This window comes from Camelus bactrianus, chromosome 10 (genome assembly GCF_048773025.1).
Source record: "Camelus bactrianus isolate YW-2024 breed Bactrian camel chromosome 10, ASM4877302v1, whole genome shotgun sequence".
NCBI lineage: Eukaryota > Metazoa > Chordata > Mammalia > Artiodactyla > Camelidae > Camelus > Camelus bactrianus.
In genome coordinates, this window is record NC_133548.1 from 57,888,341 (window position 1) to 57,905,579 (window position 17,239).

General features: G+C 44.4%; 1 protein-coding gene across 21 annotated transcripts in view; it reads right to left on the bottom strand.

Moving 5' to 3' along the window:
• Positions 1-17,239, bottom strand: part of SYTL2 (synaptotagmin like 2) — a 127,840-nt gene that overhangs the window by 50,091 nt on the left and 60,510 nt on the right. For 20 of the 21 annotated variants that reach the window (XM_074372777.1, XM_074372776.1, XM_074372778.1 and 17 more), the window contains one exon: positions 7,271-7,756. In XM_074372777.1, the coding sequence (XP_074228878.1) occupies positions 7,271-7,383 (113 nt within the window). In that variant the 5' untranslated portion in view covers positions 7,384-7,756. The remainder of the gene's footprint in view (positions 1-7,270; positions 7,757-17,239) is intronic. The other variant, XM_074372782.1, reaches the window with a different exon arrangement.

The window sequence follows — 17,239 nt, forward strand, 5'->3', positions numbered from 1 at the left end:
GATCAATACATGTGAATTCTCTCAGGATGTCTTTCCCTCACTTCTCTGTCCAGCATGCTGCCCCTCATCCCTCAGATCTGTGCACCACCTCACCGGGGAAGCCTTCCCTGCTTCCCAAGGGCACAATGCCACTTGCCCTTGTCCGTGCTCCCACGGCAGCACTCACCACACCGTGTTCCAATGATCTACTTGCACATCTCTCTCATCCACTAATCTGTGAACGCTGCACACTCCTTGAAGGCGAGGACTACCTCTTAATCTCCTTTGTAACACTGGCATCTGGCACACACAGAGCTGATACGCAGAAACTGTTTGCTGAGTGAATAAATCACTTAACAGATAAATACTCAACAGCCAGCCCAGTCTGAGTCAGGCAAAAGATCAGAGAGGCCCCTCGCTGCTGGGGTTAAGTGAACCACGCTCCATCCCACTGGCAGTGCCCTCTCCTGATGAGGCAGACCATCTCATCCCTTGGCGGATTAGGAAAAAGCATGATGAAATACGGCATCAGCCATCATCCTTTCGAAAGAGACTCCAAACTCTCACAGCATAACTCCCAATTCCGCTTCATGAGATTACTTATTTTTGTTCAGCTGAATGGCACTTTGTAATGGTCCCCATGCAACTCTTGATCTGTCCCTGCCTAAATGACAGTCTGCAAGCCTCTGATGACACTGAGCTTCCTGTGCCCAGGGAGCAGGTGCTGTGAGTCAGGCTCGCTGAAGCACATGGCCCCTTACAGTGAAGCCATTACAGTAAAGAACTGAGATTGGGTTTCTGGCTCATTTCTTTAAAGTAGCAAAAGGAAAGGAAATTCTTTCAAATTCAGTAAGTGCTATTTATAAATGTCCTAACATGATCATCACTGCTAGGGTTAATCAATTTCTTTTTCTATCTTAGTCATGTGGAATATTTTACAGATAAATCCATATGTATAACATCAAAGCACCAGTTTTGCAAAGGTGTAGATCATTGAAAAAAAAATCCCACCATCTAAGTGGTGCTATTAAAATCTTCTCTGAACCTAGAGAGTATTATGCTTATGAAATAACTCAGAAAAGACAAAGACAAATTCTGTATGATATCACTTATATGTGGAATCTAAAAAAGAATATAAATGAACTTATTTACAAAACAGAAACAGACTCACAGATACAGAAAACTCAAATCAATGGTCACCAGTGGGGACAGGGGAAGGGGGGCAATTTAGGGGCATGGAATTAAGAGATACAAACTACTAAGTATAAAATAGATAAGCTACAAGGATACACTGTATAGCACGGGGAATTAGAGCCATTATCTTGCAATAAATTTTAATGGAATATAGTCTAAAATTACTGAATTACAATGCTGTACTGAAATAATATAATATTGTAAACCAACTACGCTTCAATTAAAGTAAATAAAAATAAAAAATAAAGTCTTCCCTAATTAATCTCTCATTTTTCTTGAACTCTAACTGTACCAACCAAGTTAGCACCTAATTCTCTAGCCACTGTACCATTTAGTTGAAGAGGGAAAAGGGTAAGTTTCTTGGAACTCACAGTTTGTAGACCTTACCACCCACTCCATGCACGCTGTACTTAGTAGAGAGCTGTGGGCAGAGAAGATGCTCAATAAACACCCATGGGCTGGTGGGCAGAAGGGAAGGTAGAAAATGAACACTCAGCCCAGAGAAGACACTGTCCTGCCGGCCCCCTAGGCAGAACATGCTGGTCATGTCCCCAGCCCTTCAGCCAACACACCCACAAAGCATGTGTTTTGTATGGGGCCTCACATTTGGCACTTAACATACATCATCTCACTTCATCCTTACAATTTCACCATGATGTCCAAAGAATTTAATCAATTGCCAAAGATGGCCATCTTGCCTTCTCTGTATGTTAAAGGCCATATCTGTTTATTCACTAATTCATGAATTCCCTACCATATACCAGGCACATGCTTGGAATTGTACATAACAAACCTATAGCCCTAACTGCCAATGTTGACTCCCGTGGTGCAGAGAGAACGTGAGCAGTTCCAGGGGAAAGCCAGGAGGGCAGTGATGCCCTTCATCCTGGGTTCAGCATTTTCCCCTCAGCCTACCCGCTTCTCCTCCCTGTACTTAACGTAGCACACCCCAGCTTCCAGCTTTTCATCATGATTAAGCAAAGGCCCAACATCATAGGCAGGACCTGACTGACATTATCTACTCAGCAGTGGATAATAAGAATCAGCAGACTGGCCAGAGAGGCTGATTGGTCCATTCCCCAGCTTCCTTTTTTTTTTTTTTTTAACCCTTCAGTATATTCTGGATGGTTAGATTACATGATTTTATATGATTTTAAAGTACTCTTAGATGTTTGTGTTGAATGTGAGAGCTGAAATGGACCTTAGATAGTTACTAATGGCCTCACTTTATAGATGAAATGAGGCCCAGAGAGGTTAAGAGTTTCACCCAAGGTCACACAGAGTTGGGACCAGAAGCCAGCCTGACTCCTAGCCAACATTCTTTCCACTAACCCATCCTGCCTGAGACAAACATGATTTTGATTTCTAAGATGGCTATCATACTTCACTCATTATACAAAGGAATTCAACCTTTGATAGAAAATCTGAAACCCAACACATGTGAAAATGAAATAAACTGCAAAAGTTCTTCACAGTGGAAAGTGAGAAGAAAACGTGTTATTGCTTGTGTTGTGGATACATCACAGATTCCCACAGTCTGCTGCGAGGCAGCAGAGTGTGTGAGAAGCACAGGTTTTGTAGTTGGATAAGCAAGGTTTCAATCTTCCAGGGCACTTCACCTCTCCCACCCTATTTCTTCATTGCTGAATGGGTGCAGCTACACTGTTATGCAGATGAAAAGGGGAAATGTGTGTGAAACTCTGCGTACAACGTAGATCCTGGACAAATGTTGGTTCCTTTTCCCTTTGCTTTGACAGAAAACACCATCAGAAGTCCTGGAAAGCAGTTCTTCAACAACAGTTGCCTTCATTTAAAAGAAACTAGGTCTCAAGGCAGCAGCTGAGAATCATAAGATGTGGTCGCGGTTGAGATGGTATCTACTGCAAGAACGCCCATCAGCCTAGATGTGGTTGTGTGTTTATGGGGTGGGCGACGTGGTGCTGGTGGTGCACAGACACAGGGGCAATGATTTCCTGCTGGCAGTGTGACGCAAAAACAGGAAATACCACCCCCAGAGTGTGTCATTTTCAAACCATAAAAGACTAAAATTATATATATGTATGTTTGGTGGTGTTTCTTTTAAAGAAAAAAGAAAAAGAGAGAGAGAAAGAGACGGGGAGAGGGAGGAGGCAGTTGGGAGAGAGAAAAAGAATCCATCCTGATGTCCGCTTCACTGCTGCTTTGTGCAGTGTCTCCAGATGGTAGTTAGGGAAGCAAACTGGGTAGACATGTGTGGTAGTAACTGGCCTGGCACTTGTGGCTATGGGTCCAGAGGCAGCAGGAAGGACAGTTGTAGTGGCTACAGCAACCTGGAGCTGCTTTCTTCTAACTGAACCCCGGAGACACCACAGTGGATATTTCCTTGGGTTCAAATCCATGTTATGTCATTAACAGGTTGAGTGATTTGGTAACCAGACACTTCCCCTTCCCCTGCATGATACCCATTTTCTCAGCCATGAAATCAGGATGGGAAGAAACAGAGGATAAATCATCTCCAAAGTGTCTTAAATGAGTTGGATGTGAACAAGTCAAAGCACTGGATAAATTAGGAATGGCAACCAGATCTCAATTTGAATCCAATTCTCATCTACAGACACACTGAAAAGGATTCTGAGGAAGTGTCCACTCTTAGCGGGCAGCAGTACCATAATCCATCAGTAATGTCCTCACAGGTACAGGAAGGTTACACTCCAAAGTCCATAATCAATTAGCATGTGAATAGGAGTCTGAATTTCAGTGGCAGATTTGCCTTTCTAATGATGTTTTGCTTAGGCTAATATTAGAATTCTCTAATTCATGTTTCTAAAGCCACATACCAACTAGGAGGACCGGGGCATTGTAAAATCATGTTGGGGAAACAAAATTGAGATTTTAAATTTGCAACTGATAATCCATTAAATGGATAAATGGTAAATTCCTTGAGACCTGGGACTACATTTCAGTTATCCTAGAATTCCTTTCATGTCATTGTCCAGAGAAGTTCCCTATGTTTAAAAGGTGCTCAATTAAATTCCCCTGCATTAAATATCTGAGTGTTTTAGGAGTAATTCCCTCCTAAGGAATCAGACCACTAACTGGAGAATCTGTCCTTTTTTAGAGGCACAGGTGGAATGGTATATTCCATAGGGAATTAAAATGCATCCATCACCTATTACCTGATAAGATTAAGAATTATTTCGCTTAATGCTGACTTTAATTCTTTGAGTTCCATACTATGGTCATTCCCAGTCTCTGAGTTAAGGCTCAGAGAGGTCAAGTAACTTGCTGAACCACAGTTGATTAACTGTGAGGATAGGATTCAAACTCAGGTGAGTTTTGATTCAAGGTCCATGCAGGGGAGTTATTTCCCTACACCATGCTAGAACCCTCACTGTTCTGAGAGAACAATACCAGCGTGCAGCATGGGGTCGAAGGAAAAGCACTAAACCAAGAGCTATTCTTATCATGGCTTTGGCACTGATGAGCTGTGTGACCCTGGGCAAGGCACTCCCCCTCTCTGGGCTTTACCTTCTTTATCTGTCAAGTGACTGATATGGACCAAAATATCTTTCCAGAGCTATCAGTCTTTAACTCTGATGGAAGAGCCAAAGATAAACAGCTGGGGCATGGTGAAAAGCAAAAGCCTGTGGAATAGCATTTTCAGAGACCAGAGACCTACTCCTGGTTCCACCAACCCAGGAGCAGACAGACTCAGAACCATCTCGAGTCCCTTCAGTCCTAGAGCAAAAGGTGCCAGAGCTCCATTCCTTTTGTGTGGAGCAGGCCATGGTTTGGGCCTCTTTCAGCAACCATAGGCTGCAGGTCCTGTGTCCATCTGCGCCCCCTGCACACAGTCACTCATTCCTGGACCTGCCCATGTCCAACTCCACATGAGCTGCTTGGTGTCTAGCTGGGAAAACCCCTGGAATGGTAGCAGTAAACAGGACTTGACTTGCACCAGATTTCTCACCATCCCAAGCCTTCCTCCCATCAGTTTACAAAAGCAAAAAAAACAAAGCCAGCACCAGCGGCAGCTTCTGAGGCACGCCCAGAAACAGTGCGTGGAAGGGGACTGCAAAGTCACCACCACAGAAGGACTCACGGCAGTTCTGCTGTAGCTGTAGACTGGCTGGTGTCAGTGGCCCCTTACTCACACCCCTTACAAGGCCCAGTTCCAGGCAGAGCTTTGGATTTTTACAGATATTTTCATCAACTACTGTAGGTGCCTGAGAAATGCCTCCACTCACCTTATGCAGAATCACACAACTACAGGGAAAACTCAGCAGCCTGGAATCCCAGGGGCCAAGGAAATACAGAAGAGAGGGAGGACGAATCTCTTTTTTGTAACCCAGCTAGACAGAGGAAGTGGAATTACAGACCACGTGTAATGCCTTGCAAGTGGGAGGAATCAAAAATCACAGCTCTCTAATATTCACAGTCCCTGTGACCTGAGAAAGGAAGAGAGACAGGACCCAGTGCAATTGCAGCTCCACTGCTTTCCTTCCCAGTCTCTCCATCTTGTCTTCTGAGAGGCTAACGGATTCCCACTTCCCACTATGCTTTAAAAATCGACCAGCATTTTCTCTGTGCTGCCCCCTCCCCTTATTTCTTAAGTGGGTGTAATGGTCTTGCCTTACCACTCTTGGGGTTGCTGGGAGGATTATAAGAGAGTAACATTCATGAACTGTGAATGGGTAAAAGCTGAATACTACCAAGAAGCTCTGATGACCCAGTGGTGTGAACCCTCACCCCTCCAGGGAAAACTGCTCAAAGCACTCCATGCGCTTTGAATGGAGAGCAGCGACTTGAGGGAAGGGGCATGGCAAGCAAGAAACCCCAGGCTCATGATCTTCACTACCTACAGCCACCTCCTGTCACTATCACAGCTCAGCGTCCTACCTCACACCAAGACAGCCACCCTCTTCTCCATGGCCAGGTCCCAGGATGACCTGTCCACTACGGTTTTCTCAGGAAGGGGAGGTAGAGTTAGTGAACGAGTTCAGTAGGATTTAATTCTCACTTCTGACACCTACGGACTGCATGAGCTTGGGTGAATCCCCTGATTTGTCTCAAAGTCAGTTTCTTCACACATCAAGTGGGTATAATTACACCCCACTCAGCACTCCAACTGCACAAGTGTTGTGAGCTCTGAAGAAATAATGGGCGTGCAAGCCCCTTACAATTTGCTAAGCACTGTCTACATATGAATTATTACTAGTAGCTATAATTAGACACTCCAGAGTGCTTGAGGTGAATTTCAGCATGTTCTTTTATAAGGCATCCGTGTTTAAATTATGGTCAAAATATGGAAAATAAAAGGGGTACAAATAAATCCATTACTGATAATCCCTGTGTCCCAGGAAGTAAGAACATGGCTTATGTTCCTTTTGGGTGAGTCCTGGGATGTGGATCATGCAGTTAATACTACTAATGCACATTCAGGAAGCCTTTCATTGCCTTCAAAGACCCAGATGACAAAGGCAGTAGATGGCAGGGCTTGGACTCAAGCCCACTTCCTCAGCATTCTGCTGTCATGCTCCTGCTACCCGGCAGGCGAGCGGAAGTGGTCAGAATGTTGATGTAGAACATTTGGGTCCCTCCCAACAAGAACAGCGTGTCAAAGTCATCACTCTTTCTTGGCGGACACAAACGAAAAACTGGCTCAGTCAAAACCAATTTCAATTGCTGCTGAAACCAATTCAAACATTTCTGAAAACAAGCAAAAATGACAGCTATTTCTCAATTAATTTTATTCTAAAAACTTTAGAAATTCAAACATTTTCTAATTTAGTACATGGTCTATTTTTCTAAAAGTAGAATAAGTAAAACAAAGTGGCTGCAAATATATAGAGATGTAGATATATGCATATGTTTGTATATAGTATTTCATCTTTAATCCAGTGTTTAATAAGTTAAAGGAGTTTAGTTAGGTTTTTAATCAAGACTATTTCTGGCAGGAGTCCTATGGCATAAATTAAGAGACGCAAAGGAGGAGAAAGCTCTGTCCAGGAAATAAACTCAAAATTGGAACCTGTAAGTCAGGCTCCAAAGTCATAACTATCACTTACGGTTGAGGAAAAAAGTGTCCCTTCTTCCAGACCACCCTCCTGCCCCTTACCTGACTCTCTCTTCTTCAGCTCTCTTCAGGGCAGCATCCCGCTGCAGAACCTTCATGATTGCCTCTTGCTCCTCCTCTGTCAGGAAGCTTAAGTCGATCATTTTGAAAAGCATGCACGAAAATGACAGTAAGATCTGACTTCAAATTCTCAAAGAAAAACAGTGGTGACTGTAGCCCGGATGATTAAAAGATGCAAAACCAGAAGGAAATGTCGTGTTCAGTTCTGCAGCAAACTTCTTTTGGCTAGGCAAAAGTTTTAGGTGGCTGATAGCAAAATCCTAAGCGCCCTTTCCCTAGAGGAAGCAGTGGTCTGTGGGATGACGTCAGAGGAGGTTCTCAGGATGCTGCATTCCTTGCCAGACAGGTCACTTGTTCCCACAGCGGCATTCCAACTCACGCCCCCTCTCTGGACCAGTCTGAGACACAGTTTATTCTTCCGTCCGCCGTCAACTTGATGAGAGGCAAGAGCAGCTGAGCATCACCTACCTGGGGAATCGTGACACAGTAAATGTCAGACAGCGAGAGGCAGTTCCTATAACGTTGCTCATTATGCTAAGATTTAAAAGATGTCTGGGAAGGCAAAAATGACCATGTGAGATGGTCTTTGAGATCAGGGAAACCAGTTCTGCCAGCTTCCTGAGCAAATAGAAAAATAGGTTGTGAAACATGCTTCAACTCAATTCTGAATCACCGAGATGGAGACCACGCAAAAATGCCTGTCAAAGTTTAACTACCTGCCCAGGGAAGGGATGGCTGCAGGAAGGAGGTAGTTCTCTCCACAAACTTATGGGAAAGCTAAGTTAAAAGGTCACGCCCGAGGTCAGTAAGAAGGAAGATCTGATTCCAGTGGTCAAGTGATCATGGGTAGGAAATTTGAAATAAAAATTCACAAATGCTGACTTCTTCATGTGTAGGGATGTTCCTCTAGAGTACATCTGGGCTCCGGAATGACAGGAGAGTTAGTGTTAGGTAGAGGTAGTTTGCAGAATAGTGGGAACTGTCATTCTCCACTGAGTCCCACCTCTAACTTTGGCTGGACCTGGAGCAACTCATCAAACTTATCGCCTTGCATTTCCAAGAAGAAAGAAAACTTACTGGTGTGTGTATATAACCTATGGGAAAGGAAGAGGCAGAATTTCAAAATGCCTCACCATTCAAAGTGAGCATTTTTGTGTAGGATCCTGGGCAAGAATGCTATTTTCTTTGAGGCATTTTAAACCCACGTGCAATGAGAAGAGGGTGAGACCTATGGAATGCTGCAGCCAGGTGGGACTTCAGAGATTAGCTACTTCAGGACCGGGGCCCTTTAACAAGTGCAGTGATGCATGTACCATAGACTCTAAAAACATGGCTTTAATAAATTTTAAAGCAGTCCTACTTAAGAATAAAATAGTCCGTACACCACTAGTTTTTATGAATAAATTCTTTGCTCTTTGGCAAAACAGAACTACTAAGAAGTACTTCCACCACCACTTGCTAACTACAAACCACTGGGCAGGTGACCTACCACTGTGAGGCTTGGGTTTCCCGTTTGTACTTACCTGACATTGGGATGTTTCTCATAGGTTCTAAGGCTGAAATGAAATAATGGATATAAAACAGCACATATCTTGCATCCTGTACCAAAAATAGCTACTAAAAATATGTTCCAGTTTCCTTCCTGAGCTCACACTTTTGCCCTGCACAGCTGAATAAGAGTGTACTGGTTACATATTTGCCTTTTCTCTTTTGTTTCACATTTCTTTCTGATCTTCCTCATGAAGTTTGGACTTCATAGACAGGCACCCTGATGACCTTTATTTTTAACTTCCTGTAGTTCTTTGCATATTACCCACAGTGACCACTCAAACAGTATCAAGACAATACTTCATTCTCATTTTTAAAAATTTGCATGCACTTGCGTATGTTACTGCCTGCTTTGTCTTGAAAACTACTCATCCTTCAAGATGAAAGTCACCACCTCCAGGAAGCCTTCGCCTCACTTCCATAGCCAGAGCTAAATGCTGTAGGAGATTCATTTATTCCTAATTCTTCTCTCCCTCCCTTAAACAGAACTACACAATCAATCACGTATTATGTTGCCACTAGAGTAAGCAGGGTATTCATTCCCTAACTTTCTGATGTTGGGCTTGGCCTGTGACTTACTTTGGCCAATGGAATGTTATAAATGGGAAGTAGGCCTAGGCTGCGGATGTGCCTGTGTGGTTTGGCTTGGCTTCTTGTACTCAGCCATGAGCCTCAAGAAGGGCTTGCCCCAGGTAGCCATTGCCTCTTTAGTCTGGGTCCCAGAAAGAGAGATACAAGGACAGACCAGAAGCTGATCCACCTGAAGAAGGGCCACCCTAGCTGACCTGTAGGTATCAAAGCAAGAAATAAGTGTTTGTTGTTGGAAGCCACTGAGGTTTGGGGTTGTTATACACCAAACGTTTGTAGCAGGAACTTGACTATCACAAAAACTTTCTCCTCCATCTGTGAATCTCCACTGCTGTAATTATTTGTCTGCTCTCCACCTCTCTCATCTGACTGAGTCTCTCAGTGTGAATAAATAAGTGAATGAGTAAATGACTGAGTGAACCTAATCCAAAATGACAGCTTCACCAGGGACAGCTACCTCAATTCTTTCATGCACAGTAACTTCCTTAGATCTCAAAGGCTGGCAAGGAAACGGATTCGGGCCATATTCTGGGAACCAGGTCCCTGATGAGGCACTGCACTGCCATAAGGTTTAATAAGAGATTGTTTTTAAGTTCAGTGAGTGGAACAGGAAGAGAACAAAGGGGGAAAACAAATCATCCAGCGGTGGTAAGTTAGCAGGGGGGTAACGGGGGAATTGCTGGTTTCCACACCTTCGAGTAAAACTACAAGCCAATTAGTGCTTTGTGTAAAAGCTTCTAAGGGTTAAATTTTCCCTAAAAAGAGGCTATTTAGTGAGGCAAAGGGCAATGCCTGAATTTTACAGACAAAGGAGTGAACTGCTGGAAACTTAGACTCCCAGCGGGGGAGCCAGAAGTCACGACCCTGTCAGATTGTGGGAGAGCTCTCTGGTGGCATTCAAGATTCTCCAACATCAGGTGCTCCCCCAACTCCCAATATTCTGGATGATAGCTATCATGGGAGTGAAGTGAACATTCATTCATTCAACAAACATTAATTGAGAGCCTATATGTACCTGGCACTGCTCTAAGCACTGGCGATACAGCAATGAATAAGATACTAAAAACTTCCTGTCCTTGTGAAGTATAAATGCCAGTTGGAGGGCATAATGATCAAACTGAGAGATAAGAACATAAATAAAAAAATAAAAGCAATGAATTATGTAACTTTGAGGAAGGTGGTAAGAGCTCTGAAGGAAAACAAAGCCAAGAAGGGAATAATAAGGTAGGGGGAGTTGGAGTTTCAAAGAGAGTGGTCAGGGTAGGTCTCACTGAGAAGATGATATGTGAGAAAAACTTGCCAGAGGTGAGAAAACAAGGCACTTGGGTATCAGAAGGTTCTGAGGTGGCAGTGTGTCTGGCATGTTCGAGAAACTTCAAGGCAGCCAGTGTGCCAGGAGGACAGGGTGGAGCAGGTCAGAAAGGAAACAGGGCAGACTGTACTGGCTTTGTAAGGGCTGTTAAGATTTCTGGAGCAACATTAAGGGAAGGCAGAAAAAAGGAGGTGATAAATATTTACTGGGCACCTCACATATACCATCTCACTGGATCCTCAGAAAGATCTGAGGGAGGTATCTTATTATCTGTGTTTTTTATACAAGGGCCATGAGGCTCAGGAGGTGTTTGCCACTGAGCTTGTGTGAGGCGGGGCTGGCATTTGCCAGCGGCTCTGTTAGAATATGTCACCCCAATATTGACATCTAATTCTCCCCACACACAGATTCCTCAAACTGGGGAAGCAGAACAAAGCTCTTCTGTCTGGCTGTGGACCCTCATTCTCTGTTTAAGCATAAAAGAATCAGTTGCCCATGGCTGGCTGTCAGCATGGGGGCAACCTCAGTGCAAAAATTCAGAATGGGTGAATTCTGGTAACAGGGATTCCCAATGTGTCCACAAAAGGAGTAGCTCTCGGGATGAGCAAACAGTTCTCCTGAGGTTCAGCTCTCCCTGCCATTCTCTGCATGCAGCTGAGGGATTTTTTTTTAAAACTTCAGATCTGACAAAGCTACATTCCCAGGCTGAAAACCCATCCCTAACTTCCCACTGTCCACTGGCTAAAGCTGGAAGGTCCTACCGTGGCCTGCAGGGCTCTACGTGCACTAGTGCCTGCCTTCTTCTCCAAGCTCTGTCCAGCCATGCTGAACTTCTCGAGCTCCTTTTACCTTCAGGCCTTTGCATACACTGGTCCTTCCTCCTAGAATCCCCTTTCCTGAGCTAATACCTCCAGGGCCTCATGTGAGATGTCACTCACTGCACAGAAGCCTTCCCCATCCTCTCAAGGCCAGGTCAGTGCCAGCTCCACTGGCACTGAACTTCCTCCCTCAGGACGCTCCCCCCACCATCTTGAATCCCTGTCCACCCATGTCTGTCCGCCACTCATTTGTGAGCAAGACCTGGGCCCCTGAGTGCTTTGTATCCCCACCCAGCACCGGCCCCTGGGCTTCACATCTACAAACTAGGCACTAAGGATTTCATAGGAGAACACAGGTGGAAGGGGATTGAGCTTACACTTGCCCTGAACATGACCCTGGCTCTCAGGACCATCACTGAAACATCAGGTCCACATTATTCACTGGGTTCCAGCTCCAGGTCCTTTGCATGACTGTGAGGTTTAAATAAATCGCATGACTTCTCCAAGCCTCAGTTTCCTCACCTATATGATGGGTCTATTCACTCCTATCTCCCCTGCCTCATGGAAATTATTGTGAGGTTCTGGTGAGAATGAAGAAAGTGTCGAGGACAAGTAAGGAATGAGGACGATAGAAGCAGCAACAGCTTAAAGGGAAATCTGAGGACTCCAAATGCAGACTGCGCTTAATTCAAATTTACCGTGTGTCATTCTGAAATGTGAAGAATTATCAAATCACTGTGCTGTGTAACAGGAACTCACATAGGGCTATAGGTCAATTTTACTTCAAAAACAAACCAACTTATAGAAAAAGAGATCAGATTTACTGTTATGAGAGCCAGGGAGCTGGGGAAGGAGGAGCTGGATGAAGGCAGTCAAAAGGTACAAACACCTAGTTATAAGATAAATAAGTACCAGGGATGTAATGTACAACATGGTAATTACAACGAGCACTGCTGTATGTCGTATATGAAAGTCGTTAAGAGACTAAATCCTGAGTTCTCATCACAAGCAAAAAAGTTCTTTTCTACTTCTTTAATTTTGTGTCTATATGAAATGATGGATGTCCACAAAAGTTACTGTGGTCATCATTTCATGATGTATATAAGTCAAATCATTCTGCTGTACACTTTAAAGTTACATAGTGTTGTATGTCAATTATATCTCAATAAAACCAGAAGAAAAAAAAAGAGCAAAAGAAATTTCCATGTGTCAGCCCTGCTATGCCACATGTACAAAAGCCAATACTTTTCTCGTCTATTGTCCATAAGTTAAAACTGGAGAGAGAAACAAGGCCCCAAACAGCTGGTGTTAGTGTTGGAAGGCAGCAAAGAGAAGAACGAGGCTTGCAGCCCTGAACCCAACCATTCTGCCAAGCAGACCCAGGTTAAAGTCTGACTAACAGCAGCGTGTGTTTCCCCAACTCGCTCTGCTCCACGGAGGGGCCCAGATGGCACCTTCTCCTTTCCCAGACGGCTGCTGCTGTACCGAAGCCTGCGGACCTCGAGGAAGGGAGTAAACTCGAGTCAGTAGTGACTCTCACATGATGAGGTTTTCAGAAGAGAAGTAAATTGTTCTGACAGTCCCATGACATCAAGAATGAAAGCTGGAAAGAAAAATCTGGGAGGCAGAAGGAGAGCAGGAACAAAGATGCTTGAGTCAGGGTGGGGTTGGGGAGAAGGAAAACAGCCCCGGTCAGTTAAGAGGCTTAGCCCCAGTGGTGATAAACCACTACACATAGAACCAACAGCTCCGGAAACTTCCTAGATCGATCACACAGGCATCAGAGGGTAAGTGGAATAACTTATGATGGTTCAGGGGAAGCCTAGGAAGGGATACATGGGGCGGGGCAATCAGAAAGCTTTTGCCAACCTCCTTCCCAGAGGAAAGATCTCCCCGCAGCATACCAAACAGCTGGTCATCAGACCACCAGGCCACATTGCCAGGGCTCCCAGACCCAGAGCTAATTCCCCCGCTGGGTTGTTCCACTTCTCGGGCTTAGTTTGCTCTGTGGTTGAATTTGCCTGTAATTTCCATCTTTAGCCTCCAATTTGCCTGGCTGCCCTCTGCTCACTCTTTCACACAACAGTCAACAAGGAAGACAGCATTCATGTTCTCCCTGAGCCTCCTTTGTTGAAAGGAAGATGAACTTCCTCCTTCCCTCAGCTGTTCCTCATGTGATATTTTCTAAGCCTCTCACAATCTTGGTCATTTTTCTCAGGATTGAAAAATGAGCAGGTGGTGCTAAGATCCTTTACATGTAGGAGATCAGTTAATCACTCTGCCCACCCAGTAAGGCAGGCACCCTCCACACTGTACAGATAACACTGGCCTTGAGGAATTAAGTAATTTGCCTAAGGTTGCTCAACCAGAACGTGATTTGAAGCCAGGGCCGTGATATTCTGAAGCTGCTGCTTTTATTCCTTCCTTGCATCATCACCCTCTTATTCTCAGAGAGGTCACACAGCTAGTGAGGCACAAAGATGAGAACTAGACCGCAGATGCCCGATTCCCAGCCCAGTTCCATTTCCACCCTGCTGTTCCTCCTTCTGGACGCCCTACTTTCTTGCAGTTTCCTACGAGCAACATGCTGTGGCCCTCAAAGCATGGCATGTTCTTCACTGCACAACTTACTAGGACTAGGAAGATGATTGGGCCCTTTGGGTTTGTTTTATGGATATACATGGAAAAGAGGACAAGCATGGGATAGAGGGGAAAACGCACCTGTGGCAACATGTGGGTGTTTATATTTATGTGCCCACTAGCCCCTGAGAATGGTAGTGATTCCAGAACTGGAAACTGTTACTAAAGGAAGCTTCTTCATGTATTTAAACTCAATCAACATGTTTTTTAATAGAAATGTGTTTAAGAGAGAATTTTGTCCATAGCCCTGTCAGAAAAAAATGATATATGAATGTTTTGTCTCTGCACAGCCTATGCTTTTATCACTCTACTAAAAAAAGCATGTAAATTACTCAGTCTAATGTGTTGCCTAAATTGGGCTTCTTGAGGGGAAAGAATAATTGTCTTGTGACTGGCTGAGAAGGTGGCTTCTCAAAAAAGTCTGAATTGAATGAATAAATAAAATGAACAAACAAAATGAACCTATGAAGAAGCGAACAAATGAAAAAATATAGAAGGAATAAGTGTGTTATCCGATAAGTTTCTGCTTTATTTTTTTCACAGAGGAACAACTGAAAAATCAAAACTGACAGGCACCGTCAGGATGCAAAGCCTTCACTTCTGTGAGGATTCTTCCGAAGGTGGAAGCCATTTTTCTCCCTCAGCTCCAGGCTGATGAGCTGACAGCTACCACTTCCCGTAGACTGACTTGGTGATTTCCAGCTAAGAGTGAACAAGGTGGGGAGAAGGACTATTTACATATGACAAAGCTCCCTCCCCCTTAATCTCATATTCAGATCTCACGATTAATGTCTCTGGATTTCTGAAGAACTCACCTTCTAGGCAAGTTTAGACTTACGGTGCCCCTAGGAATCAAATAGTTTAATCAAGCCCCAGCCAAGGGCAAGATGATGGGCCATGCGAGGAAGACGTATCACACACAACCAACCCCCGTACAAGGAGTATGTTAAGTACTAATAAAGAAGGCACAAGCCAAGCGTCAGGGGCCACAGGGATTTAGGAAGGAGATAAAATGAGGAGAACCTTGAAGGCTGACAAGAATGGAGTGGGCGTTCTGGGCAAGCGCACTGGCCATGAAACCATGAAGGTTAAGGTGTTGAAAAAGAAGACTGGTAACTGGAGTACAGGATACAAATGGGGAAACAGTATACAGGGTCAGACCCTGAGGGGCCTGAAATGCCAAGAGAGGGAAATGGAACTGGAATCTTTCACATTTTTCAGTCTTGGTAAATGTGTCTGAATCACCCTTTTAATCCACATTGTTTTGCAGTATCAGGATTTCAAAAGATAAAAACAGTAGAGAGAGAAAGGAGTGAGGGTAATGGGCCCTGAAATTTCATTTTACACTTCACACTGGGGCTGAAAATTCAAATCTAAAAAAAGATGACAACTAACGAAAGGGCTGACTTACCCTTGACAACACATCAAGGAGCTCTAAGACAGGCAAACAAAGTTCGTCGGACATTGCACAGAGCTGCTGTAACAGCCCACACAGCCATGGGCACTTACTGGTTACACAGCTTGGGAAATACCAGGAGCCTTGCCCCACTTTAAAATGCCAGAAACTTCCTCTCCTCTTGGAATGGCAGCATCCATCACAGTCCCAGATCTCAATTCTGGAAGAGGGTAAGTCCTATGTCCCAAAAGTTGTAACAGTGTGCACAGTCCCTGCCCTCAGAGAGCTTATATTCAGGACAGGAGGATGGATGTTGAACAAGCCTGAGAAGTCCTACAAAGGGCAGGATGCTATAAAACTTTTAACCAGGGGGCTTAATACAGTGTCGAAGGCCAGGGAAGGCGTCTTTGAAGAACTATGATCTCTGTCAACTCTACTCTGGATCGGGGATTCTGTCCCTTTAATCAAACTTCTCACTGCTTGTATCCAAATCTGGCTGATGAGCAGCAGATTTCCAGACACTGCTTAAGACCTACTGAATCCAGATCTTCGGGTCTGAGGCCCAGGAATCTGCACTTTCTATAATGTTCCCACATGATGCAGACGTTTGGCTAGGTTTGGGAATCGCAGCTATAAAGGATTCCCACTAAGTCAGAAATGGCTGATGACTGGTTAAAGAGCGCAGCAATCAGCTAAAGGTAAGCATGTTCACTTTGTACATCAGTTGTTTTTCAGCTGTAACAAGAGCAAACACAAAAAATGAAGTAACAGCTGAATCATAGAGTCATAACCAGTTCTTTGTGCAAATAAGGAAGGTGAGAGACGTGGAGGGGTTAGGCCGATTGCTTAACTGGCACCTAATGTGTGAGCTGGGACACCCAGAAGAGACCTCCTTTATCTTCCAGGACACACAGTTTCAACTCAGTAAGGATTTGCAAATGGGCTAATAAGATGGGCTGACCTGCACTTCACAGCACTCCTGAAACCAGCACATTGATAACAATGGAATTACAGATGAATTCTAGATTTAATTATTTTCTAGATTTCAAATTCAGAGGAAGGGAGTGAAAGAACCAGCTGATTTATTAACCAGACTGGAATTAAACCCAGGATCATAAAGTTAACCGAAGTGTAGCAATCATCAACTCAGTCTTTAAAAGGACTACATTGAACCCTCACTTTCGGTGCAGTCATGTGCATTCCTACTGAGCCTGGCAGTGAGGGACTGTCTCCAAATGTACAAACTCAGGGGTGGTCCCAAACCTGGCTGTATATTAGCATCACCTGAAGAACTTAAAAAAAAAAAAAAAATCCATGCCCATGTGTCTCGACCCTCCTCCCACCCATGCCAGTGATTCTGATTGAAATATCCCGAGATAGTTTTTAAAGCTGCCCAAGGGATAGTACTGTGCAGGCAGCACTGAAACTACTGAACTTACTGGTCCTCTCTTCTTTCTGGCCCCTGCTCAAATCCAGGACCTACGGTGAGGCAAGCAAGGTGCATAGGACACAAAATTCAAGGAGGCAAGGTCATGTGAGCACAGCACACTGCACTGCAGCACCCTGTGAGGCCTCCCTGGCCATGAGGCACCCAGGGCACACAGTTTGAGACACTCACTCTCTGGGTACTATGAACAAGCACAGCGTCA